This window comes from Macrosteles quadrilineatus, unplaced genomic scaffold (assembly GCF_028750875.1).
Source record: "Macrosteles quadrilineatus isolate MER2022 unplaced genomic scaffold, UCM_ALF_1.0 Scaffold_7__1_contigs__length_78375512, whole genome shotgun sequence".
Taxonomy (NCBI): Eukaryota; Metazoa; Arthropoda; class Insecta; order Hemiptera; family Cicadellidae; genus Macrosteles; species Macrosteles quadrilineatus.
In genome coordinates, this window is record NW_026542600.1 from 77,998,631 (window position 1) to 78,012,454 (window position 13,824).

General features: G+C 35.7%; 1 protein-coding gene across 1 annotated transcript in view; it reads left to right on the forward strand.

The window, feature by feature from the left end:
* Window positions 1-11,317, forward strand: part of LOC128998008 (metal cation symporter ZIP14-like) — a 46,804-nt gene extending 35,487 nt beyond the window's left edge. Inside the window, exon 8 of the mRNA XM_054423930.1 lies at window positions 7,652-11,317. Within this exon, the coding sequence (XP_054279905.1) occupies window positions 7,652-7,804 (153 nt within the window). The 3' untranslated portion in view covers window positions 7,805-11,317. The remainder of the gene's footprint in view (window positions 1-7,651) is intronic.
* Window positions 11,318-13,824: the final 2,507 nt, after the last annotated feature.

Sequence of the window (13,824 nt, forward strand, 5' to 3'; positions counted from 1 at the left end):
ATAAAATAGAAGATAATTTTGCCTCAACCTTAGATTAGTTTTAAGTTGTATTATATTGTTGACGCAGCCTATACACTATTGTACTTTTCACAATTTGTGTCTATGGAATAAAGATGATTTGATTTGATTTGATTTGATATATATGACTCGTACACAGCCATCGATGTCGGATTTATATGCGTTTTTGCGCCAAATTAGGTTGTTTTGTAAGATTTTCTAGATTCTTGACGTGATCTTTTGAGTAAAGCATATCGAATTTGGTATTTTTGTAAAGCTCTTTTAACGTGCTACAACTTTGTCTTTAAGTTATTTCTGATATATTGAATCAATAAAACGTTATCGACAAAAATAACACAAAAATGTTTAAAAATATAGGTTTTTGCAAAATTACGAAAAATGTACTAAACATAAAACAAAAGTGTAAATGTAAGAAAGATAGCATGTAAACTTATCTTTCAAACAAAAAAAAGTTCATTCCAATCCGATACATGGTATGTAATATATAGTTATTTTTAATATAGCCCTTTCTGCCATTTTAATGACGTCATAACCGGAAACTGCAGTGGGTGCAGACGTGACACCCGAGTTGAAAACACTTATTTAGACACATACATCAACATTGAATGGCGAAACTGTCTTTATAAGACTTGCGAACTGCCCTAGATGCCGGACTAATAGGCGTTTTTGCACCAAAATTGGTGTTTTTATGAGATTTATCTAGTTTTTTGACGTAATCTTTTGAGTAAAACATATCGAATTTGGTATTTTTGTAAAGATTTTTAAATGTTCTACAACTTTTTTCATTGGTGGTTTTTGATAAATTGTATCAATAAAACGTTACAAACAAAAATAACTCAAAAATATTTAAAAATACAGGTTTTTGCAAAATTACGAAGAATGTACTAAACATACAACAAATGTGTAAATGTAAAACAGGTAGCATTTAAAATTATCTTTCAAACAAAAAAAAGTTCATTCCGATCCGACAAATAGTTAGCGAAATATACGATTTAAAAAAATCAATGGCCGCCATTTTGATGACGTCATAGCTGGAAAACGTACTAGGTGCGAACTTGACACCCGAGTGGAAAACACTTCCTAAGACACCTATATTGAAATGCAAAAGCAAAATTCTCTATACACGACATGCACACAGAACCCTAGTCAGGTCCTGGACTATAATATTCCATTAATTTTATCAATTAACCAAAGCAATAACAATATGGCGCACAAATAGAGCAAATTTGCCGAGAGAGGAAGAAGAAAGTGCAGTCAACCATCTAAAATCAACAGCTCAATAGTTGGTGAGTAGTTTTGGTTGGATAAGTCAACTGTCAATCGTTTGAAAAATACTAAACGATTGGAAAGTGAGTGACTCAACACTCAACTCAACAGTCAACCATTTCAAAAAAAAGGGCCCATGGGGTCTAAGCCCACAAATGACTAACTGGCTATACACTAGGGTTGCAAGACCGATGATGGTGTATGGCTCGGTGGTCTGGTGGACCAAGGTAATGCAAACTACCGCTGTAAAGAAACTACAAAATATCCAGTGAGTGGCATGCCTTAGCATCACAGGAGCCATGAGAGGCACACCAACTGCAGCCCTGGAAGTAGTGCTAAACCTGCCACCTCTCGACATCATTGTGAAAGGGGAGGCAAGGATGGCTGCCTACAGAATAGTTTGCAGTGGTAACTGAAAGTATAATTCTTCCATTGAGCATACAAGAATTGTGGACAATGTGCAGATGGACACCTTGGAAATGGTTACCAGACAGGATGGTGAAGATCACAGATCTAGAAAAGCCATACAATTTCAACATTGTTGTCTGGGCTGCCTGGGATAAAGGTGAGCCTGAAGACATGAAAAGGGGGATCACTTGGTAGGCTATACGGATGGCTCGAAAAAGCCAACGGGCACTGGGGCAAGAATATATGTACCCAAGGCGCAGTTTTGCGTAAGCCTGGGGAAACTGGCCATTGTATTCCAGGCAGAAGTTGTTGCCCTGTCTGAGTGTGCAAGAGTGTGTTTGAAGCGAGGTCTGACAGGCCACACCATATACATGAACTCGGACAGAAAAGCAGTGCTAATGGTACTTGACAGTTTTTACTTTACCTCTAAGGCAGTATGGGACTGTCATCAGGCCATGAAAGCCCAGGGAGAGAACAACAAGGTTATCCTTATTTGGGTTCCAGAACACAAAGGTATTGCTGGCAATGAGAGAGTTGACAAAGGAGTTGAAAGCCCGCTCATGGGTCCAGAGCCGACTTTTGGTATTGTATACAACACAGCACACGTAGCTGTTCGCCAGTGGATCGTCATAGAACATCGAAGGAGCTGGGAAAGAACAGAAGGCAACATACAGTCAAAGAGAATGCGCAGACACCTACCGGTGTGATAGCGGCAGATGCCCTTGGGCTGAATAGGAAGACCCTGCAGAAGGTGGTTTGCTTCATCAGTGGCAATTGGGTATTCCGCGGACATCTACACAAGATGGGTATTTAAGTTGAAAGCCTCTTATGTAGGAAATGTGGCGAGGAGGAGGAGATAGCGTTCGATGTGATATTTATGGGCCCAGCCTTACAAGGTCTGCGTATGAGATCTCTAGGCATATTGACTGGAGATCAAAGGGAAGAACAGGTTACCATAGTCAAAAGGATCTCATGTTTTGCCAAGGACCTGGGATTTGACAGAGAATGAGGACCTGTGAATGAGGGTGCACAATAAGCTGTGCCAGCTGTGATGCAATCCTATGGTCATTTGTAAGCCTGGCCCTCCGTAAAAAAAAAAATCACCATTTTGCGGCACAGTAAGTGACATCCATCGCCCACGATCCATCTTTGGTTTTGTAAGTAAGATTTCTGCAGCACTCAATAAGCCTTAACAGATACGCTGGGACACAGGAGCTGTTCCTCAACCTGATCAACATACCGACATATCTCACCGAGCTAAAGGCATTCAAGATGGCCTTTAAAAAAAAAATCAAGATGGCGGGTGGAAGACAGTTGGTTAAATGTGGAAGCTGTAGTAAAAACGTAACTAAAAGTACCGGTGGAATTCAATGTCAAGGAAATTGTAATTCTTGGTTCCATTTTGAATGTGCGGGTAAATCCAATAAAGATATTGGTAATATTGGTGTCGAGTCTTCATGGTTATGTAGCCTTTGCTCTCGTTCTAACCTAAAGGCCAAGGAAAGCAACACTGGTAATCAAATCGTTAATATTGAATTAAAGGATAGTGAAAGTGAAAATTGTTGCCGCTGTTTTGATCATATCAAAATTTTAACTGATCAAATGTTTGAACTCAAAAAGAATCAAGTTGAAATGAGAAAACAACTTAGTGAACTCCAGTCTGACAATGTCAGACTAACCTCTGCTTTGACTAGCCAAGAAGAAGCTATTGGTGATTTATTACTTAACGATGGCATATCATATGCTGGAATGTTAAAACGTCCTAGAGTTAGTGAAACTGTGGGTGGTCCTAGTGCTCACAGCCTATCAAGATCAGGCCTAGATCTCTCTTCTACCAATAAAATAACTACCAGTAGGCCTACATCCAACATCGGTCATCGGCCTAGGTCGGCTCTAGCAACAAACAAAGGTCTCCATTTGTCTACTGCAAATGACAAGCCTAACACTAAACAAACAGTGACGGGTGATCGTAATTGTAATGGGTCCAATGTATCTCGTAGCCTAGGGCCCGATACTAGTATTTCCAATTCAATTAGTAACGTAAACCAGTCTGAGGGTGTCACAAATCTGACCACTGGGACAGTTTGGGAGAGTACTAACTCTAACTCATCTCAAGATGGAAATGTAGGCCTACATACAACTATTGATGGCAGCCAAGAGCCTACACCAAGCAATGACGGTGAGAGTTTTCAGAAGGTTAGACCGCGGAAAAGAGGTAGAAATGTGTCGAGTCTGAATCAGAGTGCATCAAACGAAAATGTCAAGGGCCACAGGCCTATTAAGAATAGAAGTGGACAATTTATAACAGGTAGCTCGACTGTGTCACATAACCTCACAACTGCGAGCAGAAAGGTTTTTCTGTTTGTCTCTCGTTTTGGACCTAACACTAAGGAAACTGATGTGAAGGATTATCTTATCAGCAGAAAAGAAGCCGAATATGTTGTGGAGCAGTTAACGTCCAGACATCCCGAAGATTACTCTTCTTTTAAAGTTGGAATTCCGGCAAGCCTGTTAAACGAAGCTTACACCTCAGATTTCTGGCCCAGGGATATTTATGTATCAAAGTTCATTACCAGAGCAATCAAATCTTCCAGGGCAAGTACCGGTAATTTAAACTCGAACATACAGACCCAGTTATCCACAGGGTAAGTGTTTTGGAGTCTGCCTTAAGGGGTCAATCCAATAAAGTGCTGAATATTCTCTCTGTTAATGCTCAGTCCTTAGCCAATAAAATTAACGAAGTAGAGGTATTAATGAACCTTAATGACGTAGGCATCCTCTGTGTGTGTGAGCATTGGTTTACTGAGTCCAACAGAGACTTAGCGGTTATCGAGGGCTACAATTGTGCATCGATGTTTTGCCGAACTGATAAGACCAGAGGTGGTGTTGCTATATACACAAAGTGCGGCCTAATTTACCAAGAAATTGATGTGAGCAGTTACTGTATTGAGAGTGACTTTGAAGTTGTATGTGTGAAGGTTAGTATGCAGCAGCCCACTGTGGAATTAATCCTAGCATCATTGTATAGGGTCCCCAATAGTAACCACAATGTTTTCCTGGATGGATTTGATAGACTAATGATATATTTATCACAAGCTGGCCTACCAATTATAGCTTGTGGCGATTTTAATATTGACGTTCACTCTAAGGATAGCCTTACTGTAAACTTTCTTGATGTCCTGCGTTCTTCTAACTGTCGTTGTTTAAACTTTAAGCCTACCCGTGGAGGTGCTTGCATTGATAATGTGGTTACAGACTTACCTGAAGAAGATGCAAACACTTCAGTTCTCTCACCACCCTTGTCTGACCACAATGCTCTGTTAACATCGATCTGTCTGGCTGAAAATATCGACCATGTAAAACCTACTCCTAAGCTGATCAGGGACTTCAGTAGACCTAAAATAGAATCTTTCAAGTTGGTTCTGTTAAACGTAAACTGGGATGAAGTGTTATCTAATCATAAGGACGACATCTTTTGCAAGTTTCTCTCTACTTTTCTGGATGCTATGAAGGAATGCTTCCCCTTTAAGACTGTTAAGCCTATGAACAGTAAGAATAAAACTAAAATGAAATGGTACAGTCATGAACTAACCCAACAGCGAAGAGAAGTTGAAAAGCTTTACGATTTTTGGCAGTGGGCAGAAAGGTATAATGTTTTAGTTGTCACTGCTAAACAGAGATATGTCGAAGCAAAAGCAAGTTATCGGAGAGCTCTTAACCAGGCAAAACTCAAGTCTAATGCTGACAATATATCCTATGCGCCCAACCAATGCAAACGTGCATGGGAGTTAATTAATAATTCATCGACGGGGAAAACTACTCCATCGGCTGACTCACTGACTTCGCAGATCTTCAGTGACTTCTTCGTCTCTTCGGTTGATGATGTCCGTAACCAAGTGCCGCCTTCCATTGCTGCTGCTAAAAATATGATGAAGGTGCCCATCAACGTACCAGATTTCACTCTGAAGCCAGTGTCTAGTGAGGAAGTAGCAAATATTGTGATTGGCTTAAGAAATAGTAAAAGCTGTGATATCTTTGATATCAGCAGTGTTCTCATCAAGGAAGTGCTATCTGTGATATTATCCCCACTTACCCTTTGTATCAATATTTGTTTAATGTCTGGTAATTTTCCAGAATCCCTTAAATTATCTAAAGTTGTGCCTATTTTAAAAAAAGGTGATTTTTTTCCTGAGAGCTATCGACCGATCTCCGTTGTACCGATCTTCTCAAAAATTTTGGAAAAGGCTGTGATACACCAGGTAACTAAATTTTTTGAATCCAACAATTTGTTTTCTAAATCCCAATTCGGCTTTCGAGGGGGACTGTCAACTGTGGACGCAGTTGGTAGCCTTGTTGTTGCTGCTTTAAATGGTTTTGAAAAGCATGAAAGCACACTCACTACCATGTGTGACCTTTCAAAGGCTTTCGACTGTGTTCCGCACGACATCCTTCTCACAAAACTTGAACAATACGGCATAAGAGGTGTTGAGCTAAACTTTTTTCGGACCTATTTGGCCAACCGCACACAGAAAGTCTTGTATAACAATAAGCTCTCTGAGGTGTCGGTAGTGAAGAGTGGCGTGCCCCAGGGATCGGTCCTTGGCCCATTTCTATTCTTAGTTGTATTAGTTCTAAGTTGCATTAATTATGCATTAATGACTTGCCTGTTAATGTAAATTGTAATTCTATAATTTTTGCTGATGATTCAACTGTTTTCTGCAGTAGACCTAATCACAGTTTAGATAATCTTAATGTTTATATGTCCAACTGTCTCATTGAATGTAACGATTGGTTCAAAAGTAGCGGTTTTCTATTGAATAATAGTAAGACTCAATCTATTTTATTTAGTTTAAGTAACCATGATTTAAACTTTCCTCAACTCTGTGATAATGTTAAATTATTGGGTATATACCTGGATTCTAAATTAGGCTGGAGTGTGCACATTGACCATGTTTGTAGTAGGCTCTCAAGAGTTATTTACTTACTCCGCAAGCTTAAAAAATTAATCCCTAGACACTACCTACGGATGGCCTACTTTGCCTTCTTTAATAGTATTTTAAGCTACGGTATTTTGCTGTGGGGCTGTGGCCATGATGTTAGCAGAATCTTGCTCCTACAAAAGAAGGCTTTAAGAATCATTACTTTTTCTAAGTACAGAGCCCATTGCAAACCCTTGTTTATTCAGGAAAAAATACTCACTGTTTTTAATTTATTTATTTATGTGTGTCTTGTTTATGTAAAAGTTAATATTAATGCTGTAGCCTTGAGATCACATTCACATAGTTATTTTACTAGACATAGGAATAATTTAGAGTTACCTTTAGTCAGGCTAACAAAGTCACAAGAATCTTTTTCTTATATAGGGTTAAAGATGTTTAATCGTTTGCCAGCTGAGGCACACTGCTGTGTTGATCTTAAGTTATTTAAAAGTAAACTTTTTTGCTGGTTATTAAATCACCCTTTTTATAGTTTAAGTGAATTTTTCATGTCTGACATTGATATTAGTTTTTAGTTTCTGACTGATGTAGGCCTTAAATCTGTGTAACTTACTTTGTTGTTTAAATTATTTAAAGTAGCCTAGTTATTGAATGTTATAGGCCCTAATGCTAACCACCGGACATTTTATCCTTGCAGATTACTGAGACTTCTTAGCCTAAGTTACTCTCATATTGACCTCAACTATACAAAATGTTCTTTTTGTAATTTGTTGTAATAAATTCTTGATTCTTGCATTCTTGACATCTAACCTTACAAGAAGCACATTCAACTGCTCTTTGTACTTCAGATATTGTGTCGATTGTCAACCTCCCCTTTCTGAAACTGTACTGACAGAGAGACAAGTCACCGGGCAGACGTCAGCCAGGAGCAGATCAACTTTCCAAACCAAACATATGATCAACTGAATGTATCTACAAATAAACTAATACATTTGTAGATTAATTCCTACTATTTGTTGCAGGTTCCTGAGATGAATGAGGTGGCTGAGGAGGCCAGTAAGAAGAGTGTAGGTAGTGCCCTTTGGACCCTGCTATTGCAGAACCTAGGGATGGGGACTGGCGTGCTAGTACTTTACCTACTTGCCCGCTACCAAGACTATATAGACTTTACATAGTCCCCATAGTAACTAGCATAGTTTACTTTTGTCATAGACTGTGTACGATTTATGTTTTATAATTCAATGAGGTAATAATTACTTATCCTAAGGTATTAGTAAAAAATCTCAGTTTTATAACATTTGTTTGTAACATTGTGTAAGGGGTTTTAAATAGAATCAAAAATGGACAAACAGTTGACTTTAAGTCACTGTAGTTTAAATTTGTATAGTACGGTTTGTATTTAACTGTAAACTTGGACTAATTTAGCTACTCTCATAAAAAAAATTAAAAAAGAAAATATTGATAGAAGTTACAGTGTTAAACACTAAGATAAAACGTTTAAAATAATTAAATAGTTTTGCATGAAAAAATTTTATTTAGTTAATTGTTATGTTAGCCTCTTTGTTGTAGTAGTATTCTTTATAGTTGTTTTCCCATAGTATTTGTTCTTTTAATTATGTTATTTTTATAGTTTTTGGTTGAAATATGTTTATATTGGATTTTATTACTTTGATTTGTTTATCAATGTTTGATTACTAATGCTTGTTATGTAATTTAGACAAAATATGCTTTTATATAAATTAGGAACTCCCACTATTAGTTGTTCTTCTATTAGTTCTTCTTCTAAAAGTTGTACACCTCTCGTATTCAAACTAGCTTTTTATCATTTTTAAAAACTACATGGTTAAACGGTTTTTTTTTATTTTTGAGGAGTGGAATTTTATTTCAAATCATAAAATAAAAGTTTGGTTCACATACAGTCAAGATTTTCAGATACTCAAAACCTGATAATTTTATAGATCAGTAAAAAATAAAAATCGCCAAATTAGACAAATGTTGATTATTAATTTGTTTGTGAGGTAGTCCTAACTAATGCCAAATGGCATTTCTAAACGGTAAAAAAAAATTATAGGGCCTAAGCACATTTCTGCAGAACAGTATATTTAATCTATAGTTGTCATCAATTAAACATTTGAAAGTTCATTGCAGAAAACTTTGTTTATCAAAACATACTGGTAGAAGTGGTAGTGTTGTTCTAAATATGCACTAAATCAACAAAGCTCTTTTTCCCGATAAGTAAATTATTACATTCCCATGATTGCTTACAAGCACTACGGTATATATTTTATAAGGTTAGAGAATGATAATCCCAGCTAAAGAAGTGCCATATAAAACTGAGATCCCTGTACTTACTTACTGTGTCTAGTACTTAAGACTGAGCATTTTACATAAGACATATTTAACTTGCATTTAGAAAACTTCAGTTCCCCTTCAATTTAATCAACAGTAAATATTGTAGTATACATACATATAATTTGTAATCGTTCAAATTATAAACAAGTTTTTAAGTGTTTAAAGGTTTATCAGGAATATGTTTTTTGGACCCTAGTTTATTTAACTGTACAAATTGTATCTGCTAAATATCAGTATTGACACTAAAAGTAATTTTGCCCATACTAGGTATATAAACATAACACCAATTAGCAATTACTCGTCAAAAGGATCAGTAATGTGAATAGAACAATGATTGTTCTTATAGTACTAATTAACACCCCACCGATCAGCCAGTTATTTGAAACTTTAAAGTTTACCTAACATTTGACAACTAAAGAAACTTGTATTATAATAATCATAATCATAATTTATTGTCATTCGGCATTTACAATCACGCAATAAACATAGTCAGGTACTGTAATTTTTTCAGACATAATTCTTAGGCTTGCTATAAATTATTTAAACTTTACAGTACTAAGCAAGCAGTAGGCCTTAAGAGATAATAAACACGCATGCAAAGACTAAGAAAAGATAATTAAGTACAGAACAGTAAATTTAATAATTTAATTTACAGAATTATAAATAATAATAATTAGGCTACATAATAAATATTCAACCTTATCAAAATAATATTAAGTACCGGTATAGCATTAAAGAAAAAATGTGTCTAATCGCAGAGAAGTAAGAAACAGAATGGTACACTTAACTGATGTTTAGCACCAGTGGCTGGTGTCTAGAGCAAATGGTATCCGTTGTCCTCTCCTGCTCTCCTTTCCCCCTCGCCATTACGTACTACAGTACTCACACTGTAGGAAGATCCTGTGTGCTACAACTGCTGTACAACAATGCTATGTGGCCATCTCCATTCGGGCTCTTACTTGCTCGGTATAAGTACATTTCCGCCCCAACATACCAGAGCTAGAAGTGCATGGTTGTCCCATAAGCTTGTATCCTCTGTATCTTACTTCTCTGTGGTCTAATTTTTCAACAGTATTCAGCAGGAATTTAGTGTTTCTAATAACAACAAACTTAAAATGTTTATTTACATTATAAATTGTAAATTTTAGGAAAATAACTGGATTTGAAATATAAATAGGGCCAAGAGATCATTGCCAAAATCAAAATACACAATTTAATTTAAGTTTATGGGGTTTATCACCTCAACTTTAGTCTAAGAATGATGATTTGTTGTGAAAAAGATAACAAATAATTGAATACCATTTAATACAATTCCTACATGATACATTAATTTGTATGCATGCCTAACTACTTTAATTCTCTACTTAATTATTCCATTACAATTGTTTGTGCCATTTGTGTGTAATTTGTACACAACAGGTTTTACTTTACTTGCTGACGAACAAGGAAACATTTATGGATGGCACTTAATTACTAAAATAACAAAAATCAACTCTTTCATTTAAACATCAATGTTAGTTGTGCCACTCATGAATACCAATACAGTAGATTCCCTCTAATCCGGACACCTTTTAACCAGACATCGGTTTAACCGGACAATTGTTATCAGCACATTGGTTTAACCGGACTAGATCGGCAGGGAGTGGCGTGGTACTGAAACTACTGTTCTCGTGGAAAATATTTGAGACCAGTGATCACGTGTCCAAATACAATGCTCTCCTAAATTTAAGTTGAGAATATCACAGTATATAATATAACTGTATATAATATAACAGAATATAACTGTCCATTTTAACGAGTTTTTTGGGACGTCGGTTTTACCGGAAAACCCGTTATCCGGACTGGCCTCGGTCCCGAGGATTCCGGATAAGAGGAAGTCTACTGTATTTACTAAATAGACAAGAAACACAATCTGTACTTTTAATAAGTTGTACAGGTCTTGCTTTAAAAAAAAAACAAGTAGTTTAAATTAGTAACAGTATACTCTGTTTGTAGTTAACTACTAGTTTTATATAGCATCTACTCAAAATAATTTTTGCCTTAAGCAACCTCGTTTCTAATCCTGTGTGTTTTTTTCAGTATTTTTATTTTGTTTTAGTTTCAACATTAGTTACTTAAATAGGTATTAGGAGTATGCCAAAGGTATTCTTCCGATGTAACTACTGTGAATCTTTTCCTATAGCTGTATCAAATACTGTTAAATTAATTTTATACATTATTGTGATAGCCATATGATATTTTTAACTGAATTATATTTCTTGTAAAATTACAAATCTACTTAATTATAAATGTAATAGATTTTATTTATGTAAAAAAAAACATTTCTTTGTTAAACTATGCATTATGTCAATAATAATAATGTACTTATTTCAAAGAAAATATTTTAAAATGTATCAGTTACTTTTATTCAATCAATATGTGTACCTCTGGAATAGTTTACATATTTTTACAGTTCTAAGATTATTAGAGAGGCCGTATATATGTTCACTAAGAAATTTTTGAAGTAATAGTTTTTCTAAAAAACATTTAATTGTTTTTTTTTTAACTAAAACAGGCCATATGATTTCAATATCAGAATAAATTTTTTCTTAAAGTATCTTTTATGCTTCTCTAAATGGATTTCTTGATGCAAGAAGGATCATACAACAATGTCAATGCAATGTTGGTTGGACTGATGCTTCTAGGTGTCGAGACTGTTTTGGCAAGAACCTTAACATACCACTACAACATAGAGGCCTGGACTTTGGGCTTCAGGGGCCCCGGGCAAATTTGCCAATGAGGCCCCCAGTATTAATACACAATAATAAGTCATAGCACAACACATTAACTGTTTGATGTCAACAAACGTTCATCATCAGTTAGTTGCACTAATGTAAACTCGACCTACCAGAGCAACAAAAATACGAAGGAAAGTAATGGTAACCAATCTGGTTGGATTGCTGTTACCTACTAGGAAAAGTGGTTTAGCTGCTTCTAAACAACAACAGTCAACATTTCATCCTAGCATTTAATCGTCTTGGTTATATCACATTACATATTTCTATTTCTTCTGTGCATTTGAAATACTTTTGTAGTGACTCAACAATTTTTACTGCATGTATTATAATTGTATGATCCTGCTGAGTCCAGTTACAAAAACTTTTTTTCTCGTGTGACGTACACCAATAAGCTCCAATGGGAGCCACAGCTGGAGAGTCATTCACTGGTATAAAAATCTGTGTACAGTGGAGTACCGATAATCCGAAAGTCTGCTTAATCCGAAACCAAAACATATTTTTCTCATTTTTTTAAATTTTTTATTCAACTTTTAACACAGTTAGCTGTAGGCCTACCTCTTCAAAGTATTCTGTAGCGGCCGGGCGAGATAGACTTGTTTTATAGAGTATTTTAGTAAATATTTTGCCATTTTTTTTATTAACATTTTTCATTTTCGTCCTGGGTTCCAATCCCGCCCAATCACAAATGGATTTTATTCAAGTGATAATGCTGCAGCCCCCAGGTCTAGTCTAAAGTAATGTGAAAGACAATCCCGGGCTCGTGCCTAGCGTTCTAAAAAAAAAAATTTTAATCCAAAATATTTGGTAATCTGAAATGGGTCCGGTCCCAACCATTTCGGACTAACGGGACTCTACTGTACTTGTTTCCATACTTAAGGTTTCCAGGGTAAAATCAAAGCCTCGCAGGCATTTGATTGCTTGAGAAATCACTGGATTAATAATGTTTGATTAGTTACGTTAGATCAAAATATTTTTGTATTACATCATCAGTTAACAACTCATTTTTTTAAAAGAGAAAGACTAAGTTTATTAGTTGTTCCTTCTTCTATTAAATTGGTTGTAGGTTGGGGTGGTGTAAATGTTTATTAAAAAATTGTATTTACCATTTGTCTACAGCTCATTGCTCAATGAGTTGTAACTTCCGTTACGGCCGCTAATTCAATACCATGTTTCTTCAACTTTTTTGTAAGTGTATACTGAATTGAGTGTGAGTATTCTACACACGCATACTTCTTTTGTTGTTGAACATCTCCAGATTTGTTATCATTATTATTCTTTTTCTCACTTAATAATCTGTCAATCATATTTTTGTCATAACCATTTTGATGATGCTATGTGCTTGATGATATTTAGTTCTTTATTATAATTTTTGTCTGACATTGTTAATGCCGAAACGGCCGTAACGAAAGTTACAACTCATTGAGCTATAGACAAAAGGTAAATAAAATTTTTTAGTTACATCACAGCTCAGGGGCTAAAAATATGGATTTTAAGTAGATTTTAGCGAATTTCCCATATAGGGAATAAGCTATTACCGTAGTACTCATGGTAAGACCTGGACGCGGGACCGATTTTTTTTTTTCGTTTTGAGGTCCCTAGAGGCCAAAAACACCATCCGTTCAAATTCATATATATATATGTGTCCGTTAGCACAATAACTCGAGCAAAAATGATCCGATTTAGATGAAATTTGGTATAAACGTGTAAACCTACATTTATTCGAACGAGTTCGCGAACCAGCATGATCGGACAATGGGAACGGGGGTTTAAGGGGGGTTTTATGGGGTAAAAATAGGTTGTCAACAATAGCCGGCCAAGTTAGCAATTACTTTATCTCCAATTCCATACTTGTATTTGTTTTGACTAGTGTCCATAATGTAAAACTTGATAATAAATAATGGACAAAACCAGAGTGTTTAATTTAATTATTCAGTCATATTTTTTTAATATCATTAAAGTTGCATTTGATCCTTTATTTTTTAAGCCCATATTGGATGAACCTTGAATAGATTCAGGTATATTATTAAACAGAATGGTAAGTATCTAACTTATCTTCTCACAGCGCT